The 14867-nt window shown below is 36.7% G+C and overlaps 1 protein-coding gene across 1 annotated transcript; it reads right to left on the reverse strand.

The window, feature by feature from the left end:
- Positions 1-568: 568 nt before the first annotated feature.
- LOC129229506 (LHFPL tetraspan subfamily member 3 protein-like) lies at positions 569-14624 on the reverse strand. The gene is made up of 3 exons (XM_054863823.1): positions 13556-14624; positions 10932-11165; positions 569-3256 (listed from the first exon to the last, which is right to left on the reverse strand). The coding sequence occupies exons 1-3, from the start codon at positions 13965-13967 to the stop codon at positions 3069-3071; spliced, it is 834 nt and encodes a 277-aa protein (XP_054719798.1). The 5' UTR covers positions 13968-14624; the 3' UTR covers positions 569-3068.
- Between the last annotated feature and the right edge of the window lie 243 nt (positions 14625-14867).

Raw genomic sequence — 14867 nt, forward strand, 5'->3', positions numbered from 1 at the left:
GTAAACAATTTTCGCTGTTTTGATAGACATTTTAATGTTTACTAAAACAAAAGCAAAAAAAAAAAAAAAAAAAACTTCAAAGTAAAATTACCATATTTATTGCAGTTTATCATTTTCTTTTCTTTCTTTCTTTCTTTTTTTTGTAGTTTATGTATTTTAAAAAATTGATTTTATCAACTTTTATAAAATTCCATGGATTTTCCGTTTTTCTTATGTTGGTTTTTTGTATTCCCTGTATTTTCAGGTATCCCTGTGGCATGGCAACCCTGTGTTGTAGTTTGGTCTCATAAGCCAATGTTTTCATTAAAAGGAAGTCCTGAGTATAGTGGCTGTGGCAACTGATGAATAAAAAGTGGCTATAGGCTACTGGTTACTAACTAAAAATTTGAATTTTCAGATCTATTCACAAACTGTTTGATTTGACTTTCTTCTGAAATAGAATCTTTAAGAGCATGTGACTTGAATCATAAAAATATGACTGAAATGCTGATTGTTAAATTTTAATCAGGTACTTAACCGAGCTGCTGCAATTTTGCATATTTCCACTTTTAAATAACTAGAACACCACTAGATTTAAAATTGTGTTTATTAAACTTTGTATAACATATTTAATAACATACATAGTTGATTAAAGTTCTGAATAGGAAATATAAAAATCTAAAAAAATATTACAAATCTATACTATATTGTAAATTACTAAGTAAAAAAATATATATAAACTTTCATTCTGAGATTCCAGTACCAAAAATGCAACATAAAATTCACAACTCTGTCTGATTACTCCTTTCAGCTGCATGAATTAGTATTAAGAAAGTCTAAAGTTGATACGAAAATATTTGTACGTAATTCATGATTATTTGACTGTGCTACCCTTACAAATGTTTGTCAGTAAGATGATGAGTTACCTGATGTCTAATGTTTTAGAGTTCAATCACTGCAGTACAACACTTGGGAGGAAATAATCTCCATTGTTTGTTTCTTAAACACAATTTTGAAATCATCAAATCAGAACAACATGAGGAACTGTGGCAATAAACATCATGTGATATGAAATAAAAGAAATACCTTTGTGCAGAAATATAAGAAATTTTCATCCATAACTTCACTTATTTTGAATAGAAAAGGGGGCTCTTTGTAACCCGGAAACACGAGTATACTCTTTTCTGTAAATTTGTGCGATTTAATGTTGTATTATTTTCTTTTGTATATCTATATTTGTATCCTATGTTATAGGCTCATGTTTTTGAAAAAACATCAATTCATTTTTATGCTTTTTGGTAGATATCACAAAATTGCTTAAACCATCCTGCTACATCCAATACATCAACAGTCCAGTTATCACATCCAGAGACTGCAGTTTTATCTTTGTTATGGACTTATCAGCTCGGAATAACAAACAACCGAGCTGGAGGTAGGTGTCATCTCATTGAAGCCGAGAGTATCAGTTAACTGGTAGATAAAATCAATTTAGCTCACCGACGAGAGTCCGCAGCCATGGTGCAGTTCAATTTGTAAACTGAAGGCAAAGCTTGGGAATTAAGCAGTACGCTACCGTCCTTAAACCAGAGCAAGGCTTAAGTACAGTAAAGGTAATTATCAATCATGCATATGGTAAAATGTAAACAGCAGGATGTTAAGCAGTAAGTTACCACCCTTAAGCCAGGGCTAAGGCAGAACTACTTGCAATACACCAGACAGCCAGGTTATCATTTCCAGAGATTGCAGTTTTGTCCAAGGATGAAACTAGTCTCTGAATGGGATGACGGGCTGTTACCGTATTGCATGTAGTTCTGCTTCAGCCCTGGCTTAAGGGTGGTAACTTACTGCTTAACATCCTATAGTTTACAATTTTATCATATGCATGATTGATAATTAAGAGTAGTATATACAGTATTTACATTAGACAGGAGGAAAACTCTTTTAGTGTGTTGATGCAGTTGTGTTCAGTCACCTTCAAGAACCCTTAATTCAGGGGAGCACCGCCAAACATGCTTGAAATATCAAATAAGAGGTGATATGATCTAGTTATTTAAGTTCATTAAAATGGAAGATGTTTATGAGCTAAATTCCTGCACAAATAGCAAAACTAGGAGCCAATGTTTTAAGTTTTTCAAATCTTAAGTTAATTTTGAAGTCAGGAAAATTAATATTCCAACAGGGTTGTAGGCATATGGCAGCTGTTACTTGCAAAGGGTGAATGATTTTAAGAGGGCTCTTGATCTTCATTGGGGATTGATAAATTGACTAAGACCATCCTAGCTGGGCAGATAAACTGTTTCTGGTCCTCACATTTGTATTTACGTAACAGTTGTGATGAACAAAATATATCTTAAAAATATACGGCTTCATTATAACACTAGCTTAAGAAAACCACTTATCCTTTGCTAAGAATATTAGTTTAAAAAAAGGTTTGTTAACACTTTTATTTTGAATTAAATGAGAAAAAGTTTCGATTCTCATTTTAACAAAAATAACAGGAGGGAGGAAAATGAATACACAGTGTAATTTTTCAGAAGGTTCAGTGATATAAATTTAAAATAATTAATCCGTAAATAAACATTAAGCATTAAATATTTTATTAAGATGCCTAAAATAAAATCTTTGATGTATCATGCTTCATTTCATGGAAATAAAAGTGCAAAAGCATGAAGGCTTTTTTTTTATGAGCCACATTTCGTTTATAAATGAAAAACATCGTTTATGTACATTTTAATAAAATTACATTCATGATAAAATTTCTCACTGCCTTCTGAAAGCTATCTTAATGCTTGGTATATCATGTATTAAAATAGTTTAGATGACATTGATGGTGTGAAAAACATCACAAGTTGGATCACACTTTAAAAATATTCCAATGAATCATTCAAAATATTTGATGCACAAGGAAAATGAAATTTTAAATAAAACATTAACATATGCATTTTCTAAAAACATACGTCATATACAGCAAATATTAAGTATTATTTTAAAGTTATTCATTATTCACTGACCTAGTAACTACCTAGCAACAAATAATAAATTAGCAAAATATAATTCTTTTACCATAAAGTTAAAAATTATAATTTTGATCACAGCTGAAAGTTGTGGATAGAAGCACCATAGTGACTGCTCCCTTTATGAGACCTCCCGGTGCGCTGGCTGAATTCCGAAACTCTCTCTGGATCCAAGGGTTGTGGGAGAAGCAGCACAGGCTGAGCAAGAGATTTGCGAGATGCAAGGGACTGAGTGTCACCCAAGAAAGCACTGTTCACTTCTCCTGAAAGGTGGAAAATATAAACATACAATACTTATTAAAAATCATAAAGTAAATGAATATCTTACAATGGGGAAACCCTTACAAATGTCGTGGACTCTTTGGAAATATTTTTTGCGTCCCTCTGATAAAATTTTAAATTAAGTTGAAAACAGTTTTAAAAAGTTGAATAAAAATTTCAATTTCAGGGCATAAAGATTACTAATTAATTTCATAAGCAGCAAAAAGAAGTAGTACTTTAAATGTTTAGCAATAAAAGTAATTAAACAATTGAAAAGATAACGGCGATTGTTTACATTTTATTCACAAAGTATTTAAACGCAATGTGAGTGGATAATATTGTTGTATTTTCCGATGTGTCATGACCCCCCCCCCCCCATGATTCTCCCTTTGCGTTCGCCCATGATATGGATATGAGGTTGAATCTATTTCTTTATTTTAACTTTGAATTTACCTAACAAATCACTTAATGTAATATTTTGTTTTCTGCATATTGTCATAAAACACTCAGTAAGCGAGCGCCCGGCTGGCCAAACAAACGGCTACAGCGCTGGACTGGGAATCCGAAGATTGAGAGTTCGGGCCTCAGGTGTGATTTTCTCGTTCATTCCTCTTTTACTTTCCTTCCTTTCTCTAAGTTTATAGAAATATGTAAATATATGTAAGTAGCCTTAATTTGCATTGTTCTTAAGTTTCTGTATAAAAACCTTCTCTCGAGCTGAGAGTTGGCAGTTGCGATTTTGTAGCCTGATAGCTCGCTTGCTTAGAGTAAACCAGCTTTCATCTCTACAGTGTAGTGTGTACTTAATCTATGTGACATTTGGTGGAGGCGCCGGGTACCATCAATCCAGTCTGGAAATAGAAAAATATTTGACGAAGTCGTAGACTTCTGAAACTCCGTCCTGAATTCGGACTTTACGTAAAAGCTGTGAGGAAGGGATCACAAGAGATGCCGCAAGAAGCAACAGATGCAAAGCCCCAAATCTTGTTGGTTGCTCCAGCTATAATCAAAGAGCCAAGGAAGCCAACCATCTTTAACGGGGATACGGGACAAGATCCGATTAAGTGGTTAAAAGAGTATCTTCGAGTGTTGAAGTTTAACCAGTGGGATGATACTCTGAGTCTTGCTAACGTCTATTTCTTTCTTGATGGGACTGCCAAAGCATGGCATGAAAACAACGAAGACCTTTTGAGCTCATAGGAAGTCTTTGAAAGAGAACTTTAAAAAACTTTCGGTGACACAAATCTGTATGTACGACGAGCCAAGGACTGTTTAAAATGTAGAGCTCAGAAAACTGGTGAGTTAACTCAATCGTATATTCAAAGACGTATTGGGACTATGCAACCAAATAGATCTAGTCATGTCAGACGATGGCAAAGTCGCTCACTTAATGAAAGGGATAGCAGAAGATATATACCAAGCATTACTAACAAAGGAAATTAAGTCTACAACTGATTTCATCAAATGGTGCCAGTTCATTGAAGAAATGCAAGAAGCCTATAGGAAATCGAAAATTTTCGCGATTGCTTAACGTCGTTCCTATTGCATTGGTCAACGAAGAACAAGATCTAACATCGCTGATTCGAAGGATCATTCATGAGGAGATACAGAAACTAACTGCACCTCAAATTGAAGAGCCACGAGCCGGTGTACAAGCTATTGAAGCCATAAACGGGAAGAGCTTGAAAAATCTTTAGCTCCTATATCTGGAGAGTGTTTTGGAAGAAACATCTTGCCATCTAAGCCTAAAACATATTCGACGTATAATAAACCGAAGCTGGTTCAAGAACAATTTGTGAGGAAGACCGACTTGTGGCGTACTACCGATAACCATCCGGTTTGCTTCCATTGTGATTGTGCGGGACATATAGTCCGTTATTGCCGAGATTGAAAATCCCTCTTGATGCATCTTGCAGCAGGTATACATGTGACGCTCCCTTGTATCCTACATACCACCATACTGACGGTGAGATCAGCCGACCAGATGATAGGTTCTCTTCGCCGAGTTCAAGGCGAGGACAATCGCCGACCCCTTGTTACAGATCTCCGTCACCGTATCGAAGATCCAGTCGATCTCCAGGTCATCAAAACGAGGAAAATTAAGTAGTGCGACCTTTCTTGGAGATAAGGCCGCCATCCCTAAAAATCCTCCTGATGCCACAATGCTGTGAAAATTTTATTGATATTGATGTCGACAATCAACTGGTGAAAAGCACTTGTAGACTCAGGAGCTTCTTTTTCGGTTATCTCAGAGGAGTTTCGACATCATATGGGAAAAACTATTTTTCGTAGATCACAGAACATTCTTTCAAAAGTGGCTAATGGTAGCTTCGTGAGTCCAGTGGAAATCTGTGTCCTTCGAATCACAATCAAGAACATTACAAAGCCGTTGGAGTTTACTGTTATGTCGAACTGTAGCCATAATGTCATAATTGGTTGGGATTTTTTAAAAGCATCTCAGGCTATCATAGACTGTGGAAAAAAGAAGTTTATGTTCGAGAAAATAGTAATTGAGGAAACCCTGCGAACACAATGCGGTGCAGGGCCGAATTTAGGGGAGGGCAGGCAGGGCTACTGCTCTGGGGCCTACATAACAAATGAGCCCCCACAATAAAATTTTTACAAAATATCCTAACTTTCACTGGTCAGCAAATTTTACGTTTTTTCTCCAACATAAATTATAATTATAATAATATAGAAAAATAAATAGCAGTAACTTCAGGATGTATTTATTATTAAAGTGCTGATCATAAATATCGGATATATACATATATATCAAAATATAGGATATATATCAAAGTATCGGATATTTTCGAAAATATGATTTTTCGAACCCTGATTAGGGGCCTCCACACTTCCAAATCCGGCTCTGATGCGGTGCTTATGCTATGAGAGACTAGTGGATTGCTACTCATTCAATAATGAAGGTACAAGTATCTGCTCCCACAGTAACCAACAAAAACGCAGATGACCTTAATGAAGTGAATAAGTTTCTGTCAATGAATCAAGAAGTTGTAATTCTGCATATCGTCACGAACATGTTAGCTAAAATGTGTGACGTGTGGTTCGCTAATGGGCACCGTAAAGATCAAAGCATAAAGAAAGGCATATGTATAGGCTACGCCGAATTAATTGATAATACTGAAGTTAATGCCCTTCTTGATGTACCTTCATTTGAAGATATCAGTAAAGAAAGTACGACACCAGTGGATTACAGCCAGATGCTAGCCCCAAATCCTAGGGATGAGCAACAGTCGAAACTGCGCGAGCTGCTGCAGAAATTTTCAATTGCTTTTAATGAAAACATAGACACTGATCGATGCTGTTTCCAGGTTAAACATATAATTGACACTGGTGACCATCTTCCCATTAAGCAGAGACCGTACAGGATATCACCATTTGAGAGAAGAATAATCCATGATGAAGTAGGAAAGATGCTTCAAAAGGGAGTAATCCAGCCATCTGAAAGCCTGTGGTCCTTGCCTGTTGTTCTAGTGCAAAAGAAAAATGGTAGTTGGTGATTTTGCGTGGACTATCTCCGTTTAAACAAGGTTACAAAGAAAGACGTCTATTCCTTACCGAGGACTGATGATACTCTGGATTGCTTGAAAGGAGGGCAGTTTTCCTCTTGCATGGACCTGTTTTCCGGTTATTGGCAGATCAAAGTTGACAAAAAAGACCGTGAAAAAACAGCTTTTGTCACCAGCGAAGGCTTGTCAAAATTTAAAGTAATGTCATTTGGGCTTTGCAACGCACCAGCAACATTCGAAAGAACAATGGACAATTTATTACAACACCTTAAATGGCAAATGTGCTTGTGTTTACTTGGATAACATAGTTGTATTCTCCCAGACCTTCTCTGAACACCTAGAAAGGTTGACAAGCGTTCTAAAATGCGTTCAAGAAGCCGGACTGGTTTTAAATCCAAAAAAATGTTTGTTTGGGGCGAAAGAAGTTAAGATTTTTGGTCATCTAGTGTTGGGTGAAGGGGTAAAACCTAATCTTGATAAAATAAAAGCAGTTCAAGAATTTTCCACACCGAAGAACAACCATGACGTCAGAAGCTTTCTTGGGCTTTGCTCCTATTACCAACAATTTATCAAAGACTTCTGCCATCGGGCTCAGCCGCTTCAGATTTTACTAAAGGGGGATTCCAAATTTGCTTGGTCTCCTTCGCAAGAGAAAGCTTTCGAAGAGTTAAAAACAGCCCAAAATTTCAGACCCTGTACTAGCTTTGTTCAATGAAACTGCTCTTACAGAATAGCACACCGATGCTAGCTGCTATGGCATTGGTGCCGTGTTAGTTCAAAAGCAGAAGAACAAGGAAAGAGTCATAGCTTATGCATCCAGAACTCTGCCAAAAGCAGAGCAAAATTATTCGACAACCGAACGAGAGTGCCTTGCCGCTGTATGGGCCATTGTGAAATTCCGTCCTTATCTTTTTGGGAAATCCTTTACAACTGTCACAGACCATCATTCATTCTGCTGGTTGACTAATCTAAAAGATCATTCCAGGAAATTGGCAAGAGGGGCCTTGAGACTCCAAGAATATGACATCTCTATCATGTACAAAAGCGGAAAGAAACATAATGACGCCGACAGTCTGTCAAGAAACCCCATCAAAGACAGCTCCAATTTCGAGGATATTACTTTTATCTCCTCCTCTGTTGATTTAGCGAATGAACAACGCAAAGATCCTAAGTTGCTCAAATACATGCAATCTAATGCATCCAAGAGGATACTACCGTCTATGAAAGTAGATTTTGAAGTAATCGACAAGATCTTATGCAAGAAAAATTTCGACTCTTCGGGAAAAAGGTGGTTGCCCGTTATCCCCCAAGCATTTGTGATTGAAAATATTGCGGCATTTTCATGATGCACCAACACCTGGCCATCTTGGATTTGTGAAAACCTATGACAGATTACGAAAACATTTTTATTGGCCAGGACTTGATCACAGTGTTCGTCGTTATGTACTACATTGCAAAGAATGTCAGCAAAGAAAGTCTGTTCCTTGAAAACCACCTGGTGTCTTAGTGCCTATTCCTCCAACTGAGGCACCTTTTCATCATGTTGGTATGGATCTGCTCGGACGGTTCCCCAAATCAAGAGAAGGTAACAGGTGGATTATTGTATGTACCGACTATTTTACTCGTTTTGCCGTAACAAAAGCTCTACCATCTGCTGAAGCCCCTGAAGTCGCGAGGTTTGTAGTCGAAGAAATTGTTTTAAAGCATGGAGCACCGAGAACGATCATTACCAATAGAGGACAAGTCTTCCAGTCAAAGCTTATTTCTGAAATTGACAGATACTGCAATGTGGATCATCAAATGACAACGGCGTACCATCCCCAAACCAACGGCCTAACTGAACGTCTGAATAAAACTTTAGCTGATATGCTATCATTGTATGTCTATGTAGATCAGAAAAATTGCGAAGTATTGCCTTTCATAACATTTGCATACAATACCGCTCGTCAAGAGACGGCTTTATGCCTTTTTGTCTAGTATATGGACGTGAAGCAGAAAAAACATTAGACACTATGTTTTCTCATATTCCAAGTGAATTATCTTCGGACTATATTGGTCGGTTAGTTACTGGAGCCAAAGAATCTAGGCAACTCTCTCCCATACGTACACTGGAAGCTCAAGAAAAGGACTCTTGACACTACAATGCAAAGCATAGAGAAGTAAAACATTCTTTAAGAGATTTAACATGGATCTACACCCCCGGTTCATAAGTCGGACTTTCGGAAAAACTGCTAAAATGATATTTTGGAACCTACCAAGTATTAAGACAACTATCCAACATAACGTATGAAGAACAATATTTCGACCCAATGTCCAGAAGGAGGAAACTCCGTGACGTTGTACATGTTTTACGAATGAAACCCTACTACCGTCCAGAAAACCAGGAAACTGAGTTCCAGGTCAATTAAAAGGAATCTCAAACAAAAGAATCATCTGGAAATAGACCCCTGATCAGGAAATCCAGACGTGACGAAGAGTACAAAGAACTTGATACAAGTTCCCGAGCAAAGACAGTCATCCCACAGCGAGACGCTGTTGCTTTAAAGGAGGAGTAATGTCAAAAAATCGCTCAGTAAGCGAGCGCCCGGCTGAAGAAACGGCTACAGCGCTGGACTGGGAATCCGAAGATTGAGAGTTCGGGCCTCAGGTGTGATTTTCTCGTTCATTCCTCTTTTATTTTCCTTCCTTTCTCTAAGTTTATAGAAATATGTAAATATATGTAAGTAGCCTTAATTTGCATTGTTCTTAAGTTTCTGTATAAAAACCTTCTCTCGAGCTGAGAGTTGGCAGTTGCGATTTTGTAGCCTGATAGCTCGCTTGTTTAGAGTAAACCAGCTTTCATCTCTACAGTGTAGTGTGTACTTAATCTACGTGGCATTTGGTGGAGGCGCCGGGTACCATCAATCCAGTCTGGAAATAGAAAAATATTTGACGAAGTCGTAGACTTCTGAAACTCCGTCCTGAATTCGGACTTTACGTAAAAGCTGTGAGGAAGGGATCACAAGAGATGCCGCAAGAAGCAACAGATGCAAAGCCCCAAATCTTGTTGGTTGCTCCAGCTATAATCAAAGAGCCAAGGAAGCCAACCATCTTTAACGGGGATACGGGACAAGATCCGATTAAGTGGTTAAAAGAGTATCTTCGAGTGTTGAAGTTTAACCAGTGGGATGATACTCTGAGTCTTGCTAACGTCTATTTCTTTCTTGATGGGACTGCCAAAGCATGGCATGAAAACAACGAAGACCTTTTGAGCTCATAGGAAGTCTTTGAAAGAGAACTTTAAAAAACTTAATGTAATATTTTGTTTTCTGCATATTGTCATAAAACACTCAGTAAGCGAGCGCCCGGCTGGCGAAAGGGCTAGAGCGCTGGACTGGGAATCCGAAGATTGAGAGTTCGGGTCTTAGGTGTGACTTTCTCGTTCATTCCTCTTTTACTTTCCTTCCTTTCTCAAAGTTTGTAGAATTATGCAAATATAAGTAAATAGCCTTAATTTGCATTGTCGTAGAATGTTCTTAAGTTTCTGTATAAAAACCTTCTCTTGAGCTGAGAGTTGGCAGTTGCGACTTTGTAATGTGATAGCTCGCTTGTTTAGAATAAACCAGAGGGTTGAGGCAAGGGGATTCTCTTGCATGTATTTTCTTGCATGTATCCTTTTCAACCTTGCCCTTGAGAAAGTCATTAGATCTTCTGGTATCAACACTCGAGGCACTATTTTTCAACGAACAGCACAGATTCTTGCATATGCCGATGACATCGACATAATTGGAAGATCCAAAAGAGCTGTCACAGATGCTTTCATCGCTATTGAGGCTGCTTCTAAAGAAATGGGCCTTAGCATTAATGCTGACAAAACCAATTATATGGAAAGAAACCATAAATCATTTGATTCTACCCCATTCTTTGTTAATGGCTACTCATTTGAATCGGTTGAGGAGTTTAAATATCTTGGAAGTGTCATCACTAGAAACAATGATATTAGTGTTGAAATCAATTGCCGCCTAACTATGGCAAACAAATGCTACTTTGGTTTGGAAAACCAATTAAAAAGTAAACTTCTTTGCCAAAGTACAAAAATAAAATAAAGTTTTTCTTATTAAATTAAATTTTATGCATAAAATTTGTTTTGATAGATAATTAAACTGACCTTTATAAATTGACGCAGTTCCAGGGGCTATTTTTACTCTTTTCGTTGCAAGCAAGAAGGCCAGAGCAGCAAGTATGACAGCATCAATTACACCAACAGCTGCTAGCATATATGCCCACCGCACACCACAACGTCCTATATCAAAATCGTCGGCTTCTGGGCCACAAACTGCTCGTACCACCTCTGAATCCCAACCAGCAGGGAAGGATGCTACTCCAACAGCAAGACAGCCACCTAAATGAAAAAATTTAACAATAAATAAAACAAAACTTAAAGCATAATATACTTATGCTGTAAGATACTGCCTTAAGCCTGGGCTAAGTCAGAACTTCATGCAATATACAGACACCCCGTTATCACATCCAGAGACTGCAGTTTTGTTATGAACTCATCAGTCTTGAGATGACATCTTTCTCCAGCTGTTTTATTCACTATTTCAGACTGATGAGTTCATAACCATGACAAAACTGCAGTCTCTGGATGTGATAACCGGGCTATTGGAACATTGCATATACGTAGTCTGTCCAAAACATACACGACTTGAAGGAGTAAAAAATTTACTTTACAAAATTTAGTCCACATTGATTTTGTCAACAGCAAAGTACTCTCCATTTGTTGTTATGCACTTATCCCATCTTCTTTTCTACTCTTTAGCACCTTTGGAAGTCCTCAGCAGTTGGCTCTTTAGTTGTCTCATCATTCCTTGCTTTATTGAGTCTAAATCTTCCCACTGATGTCCCTTCATCACATTTTTGCATTTTGGAATAGGAAAAAGTCGCAGGGTGCGAGGTCTGGCAAGGATGGTGATTGAATTTTTTGCCAGAAACTAGTGAACAATCAATGCTGAATGTGCTGGTGCATTGTCATAGGGAAGGATCTATCCATCGCCTTGAATCAAATTTGGTTGCACACAATCTCTCAAGCACTAATTGATTTGTTGCTTCGTGATTTTGTCTATTTACATTTTCAATGAACAGTAACCAATAAGAACAATAGAAACTAACATAACTTGCAACATACCCACAGTTTGGCGATCTGCCAAGCACTGACAGCTCATTCGGTGTCAGGCCAGTAAGCGAGATCATAGTTCACGTCATGGTCGCTAGATTGCTTGATTTCTCATATTTATTGGACAGACTACATATACTATGAATGCTAGTTTTCCCCAAATGAAACAATACATTATAACGCATCATTTTAATCTGTATAACTTTTCTTTTTAATTTGATTGAATGTGTGTGAACACAAAAGTGTTTGATGCATGGAAGTTTTATGAACAATAAAGGAATTTCAAACCTCACATTAAAAATCATTATCCTCCATGAGCAAAATCAAAGTAGGTTAAAATTTTGGCATGTTTAGATCAAGCCTAACATCTCCTTTTACCCTGTACAAGTTTTCATTCTCTTAATCCAAGAACTATATATTTTTGTGAATGGTATTGGGAGTACTATTTTTCGATAAGACTTTTGATAGAAGGCTGGTATTGTTCAAAATTCTCTGCTTTATTACATCTCACAAGTGAAACGATATTTTTCTTCCTAACTCAAGTGTACTGTGATCCAAAAATAATGAAAGAATTTAAAGAACATTTCTTTTATTGTAATGAAAAAAGAAATAAAAAGTGTTGGTAATGGACGTACCAAGAGTGGTAACGGAAGTACCTTTTCCAAAAGATTAGTTGTAACAATCAAAATAATTGACAAAAAAGTATGAATGATTTTAAAAAAATTTAATATTTTTTAAAAAAAAAATGATGTCGAATGCGGTTGTCAATAATTGAAACATTAAACAGATCCATAGTAGTATCAACATTCATAATAAAGTGCAGTATACTATTAATGCAATGATAAGTTCGGGCCCATTGTCTATTAAAAATTTTCGTTAAATATTTCACTTAATATTCAATATCCCTTCACATCAGACTTGTAAATTCATCAATGAATAAGATTTTTGTATTTAGTTGCAATTTTAATTTGACAAATGATCTTAATTTTTTAGTAATTCCAGAATCCAGACCAGGGATCTATTTATTCTACATCAAATTATACACCTGGTGTGCCAAAATATTACTAACATACATTCTGTGTGTGACAATATTTTTAGTACTTATCTAACAAATTAATTTTGGACTGTTACCATTTCAAAATATAAGAGTTTATAAGGCATAAACCCAGTACTATTTCTTCAATACAGACAGCTTCTCATCTGATAAAATGAATAAAATTTGAGCAACATATTTTACTATGTACCTACAATCTACTAGAATTTTTTTTACTTTAAGTCCCTATTTTGATTATTTGTTGTTTTTCAATTACATAGTTTTCTTTTGCTTACGTTCCTCAATTTTGAAGCATGAATGCAAAACGTTTTAACAAAAATTCTTTCAGCACTACTAAGCGGGGGGGGGGGGACAAGTCATACTTTGGCTGTTATTCAAAAAACTACACGTAAAAAAAGGGATTTTTGTATTCCTACTTTCGAGCATGGATGCTTTGCATGGGGTAGCTAGTAGTAACAAAGTTACATCTTGAATGAATTTGAAACCTTTCCAAGTAGTGTCAGTTTAAGTCATGTTTTAACAAAAGAATACAAAAAAACTACAATAGCACATTTGTCCTTACCTGAAAATACTTGCATCCAACCACAGAGATGAAAAACAGTAGATGATTGACAGACAAAAAACAGAAGCATGCATACGATGCATAAACCAACAGCAACAAGAGCCAGGGCTGTAAACACCGTGGATACTCTAAATGCTGGGCTAGGAATGGAGAAAAAATCATCCAGCTGCCCTTGACAGGCCATTTCTTCGTTCGAAATTTCTTGACGGCATGCTCGCCACGGGCCGAAGTAGCCAGCACGCTCGCTTGATGGTGTATCCCCAATCCAGTGAGGGTGTACAAATGCGACACATATGATCACAGCAAAACAGAGTGTAAATACTCCCCACATAACACCAACAGCCTTGGAATTACGCAAATAGCTGGCGTGATAGCCATTAGTTTCAGAAGCATAATCACATTTGGATTCCATGCTTGTTCTTATCAAATAAACAAACTTTCTAGAAAAAGAATAAATTCTAAGAACCAATATCCTTTTTATGGTGTTCTTTGGAGCAGTAGAATGTTTTTTGTTCGTTTTCTAATCAAGAACTGAAATACAATATTAACAGTTTATGGTTGCTATCACACATGGATAAATTGATCATAGTATCTTTGACTGTGACGAGAAATTTGTTAACGTGGAAGATCTAGAGAAATAGCCGACACTGAAAACGAGGAACATTGAAAAGCTGGCGAATCGGTTATATTTTACGAAGCAAAAAAAAAAATTTTTTTTACATGGAACAGCTTCTTTACCGTTCAAAGAATGAATTGCATATGAGATACGACGAATTTTACAACAATAAACAAAACCCTTTAAAGACCCTTTTCTCGTAGTTGTTTCTACAGGTCAGAAGTTGGTAGGAAAAAAACTGGTCTTGCAAGTTTCCCCGGCATCTGGAGGTCACAGAACTTGTTTTCATTCGATGGGGACAACTGATCCTAATAAAGATCGCTCCCCTTTCATTTTAAACAGAAAGAAAAATAAAGTAGCAGAATGGAAATATTTTGAAAACTGCGTAAATACATAAAAATCTGAAACAAAAACAAGACACAAACGATTATTGACAAAGTCGGCTTTGCCTCTACTACTTAAAAAATAGAAGACGTTGTACCGGGTATCACGTGACCTCAGACCATTTAAAATTTAATTCCAATTAGCTGTAAAAAAATTAACAATTTTACTATGGAAAATATTAAAACTACTAGCTGCGTGCCCGGCGTTGCACGGGCTACTTAAAAAATGAAAGATATGTCCAATTGATGTTTTTGTATTACTCTGACATCAGTTTCTAACGCGCTAAGGAGTAAATGAATACGCGTAATGCAA

The sequence above is a fragment of the Uloborus diversus genome, chromosome 9, assembly GCF_026930045.1.
Source record: "Uloborus diversus isolate 005 chromosome 9, Udiv.v.3.1, whole genome shotgun sequence".
Lineage (NCBI taxonomy): Eukaryota > Metazoa > Arthropoda > Arachnida > Araneae > Uloboridae > Uloborus > Uloborus diversus.

Coding starts and splice junctions, on each gene's coding strand:
- LOC129229506 (XM_054863823.1), bottom strand. CDS start 13,967: ATGGAATCCAAATGTGATTATGCTTCTGAAACTAATGGCTATCACGCC. Junction 11,166..13,555: donor TTGGATGCAAGTATTTTCAG/GTAAGGACAAAT, acceptor TTTTTCATTTAG/GTGGCTGTCTTGCTGTTGGA. Junction 3,257..10,931: donor AACTGCGTCAATTTATAAAG/GTCAGTTTAATT, acceptor TCCACCTTTCAG/GAGAAGTGAACAGTGCTTTC.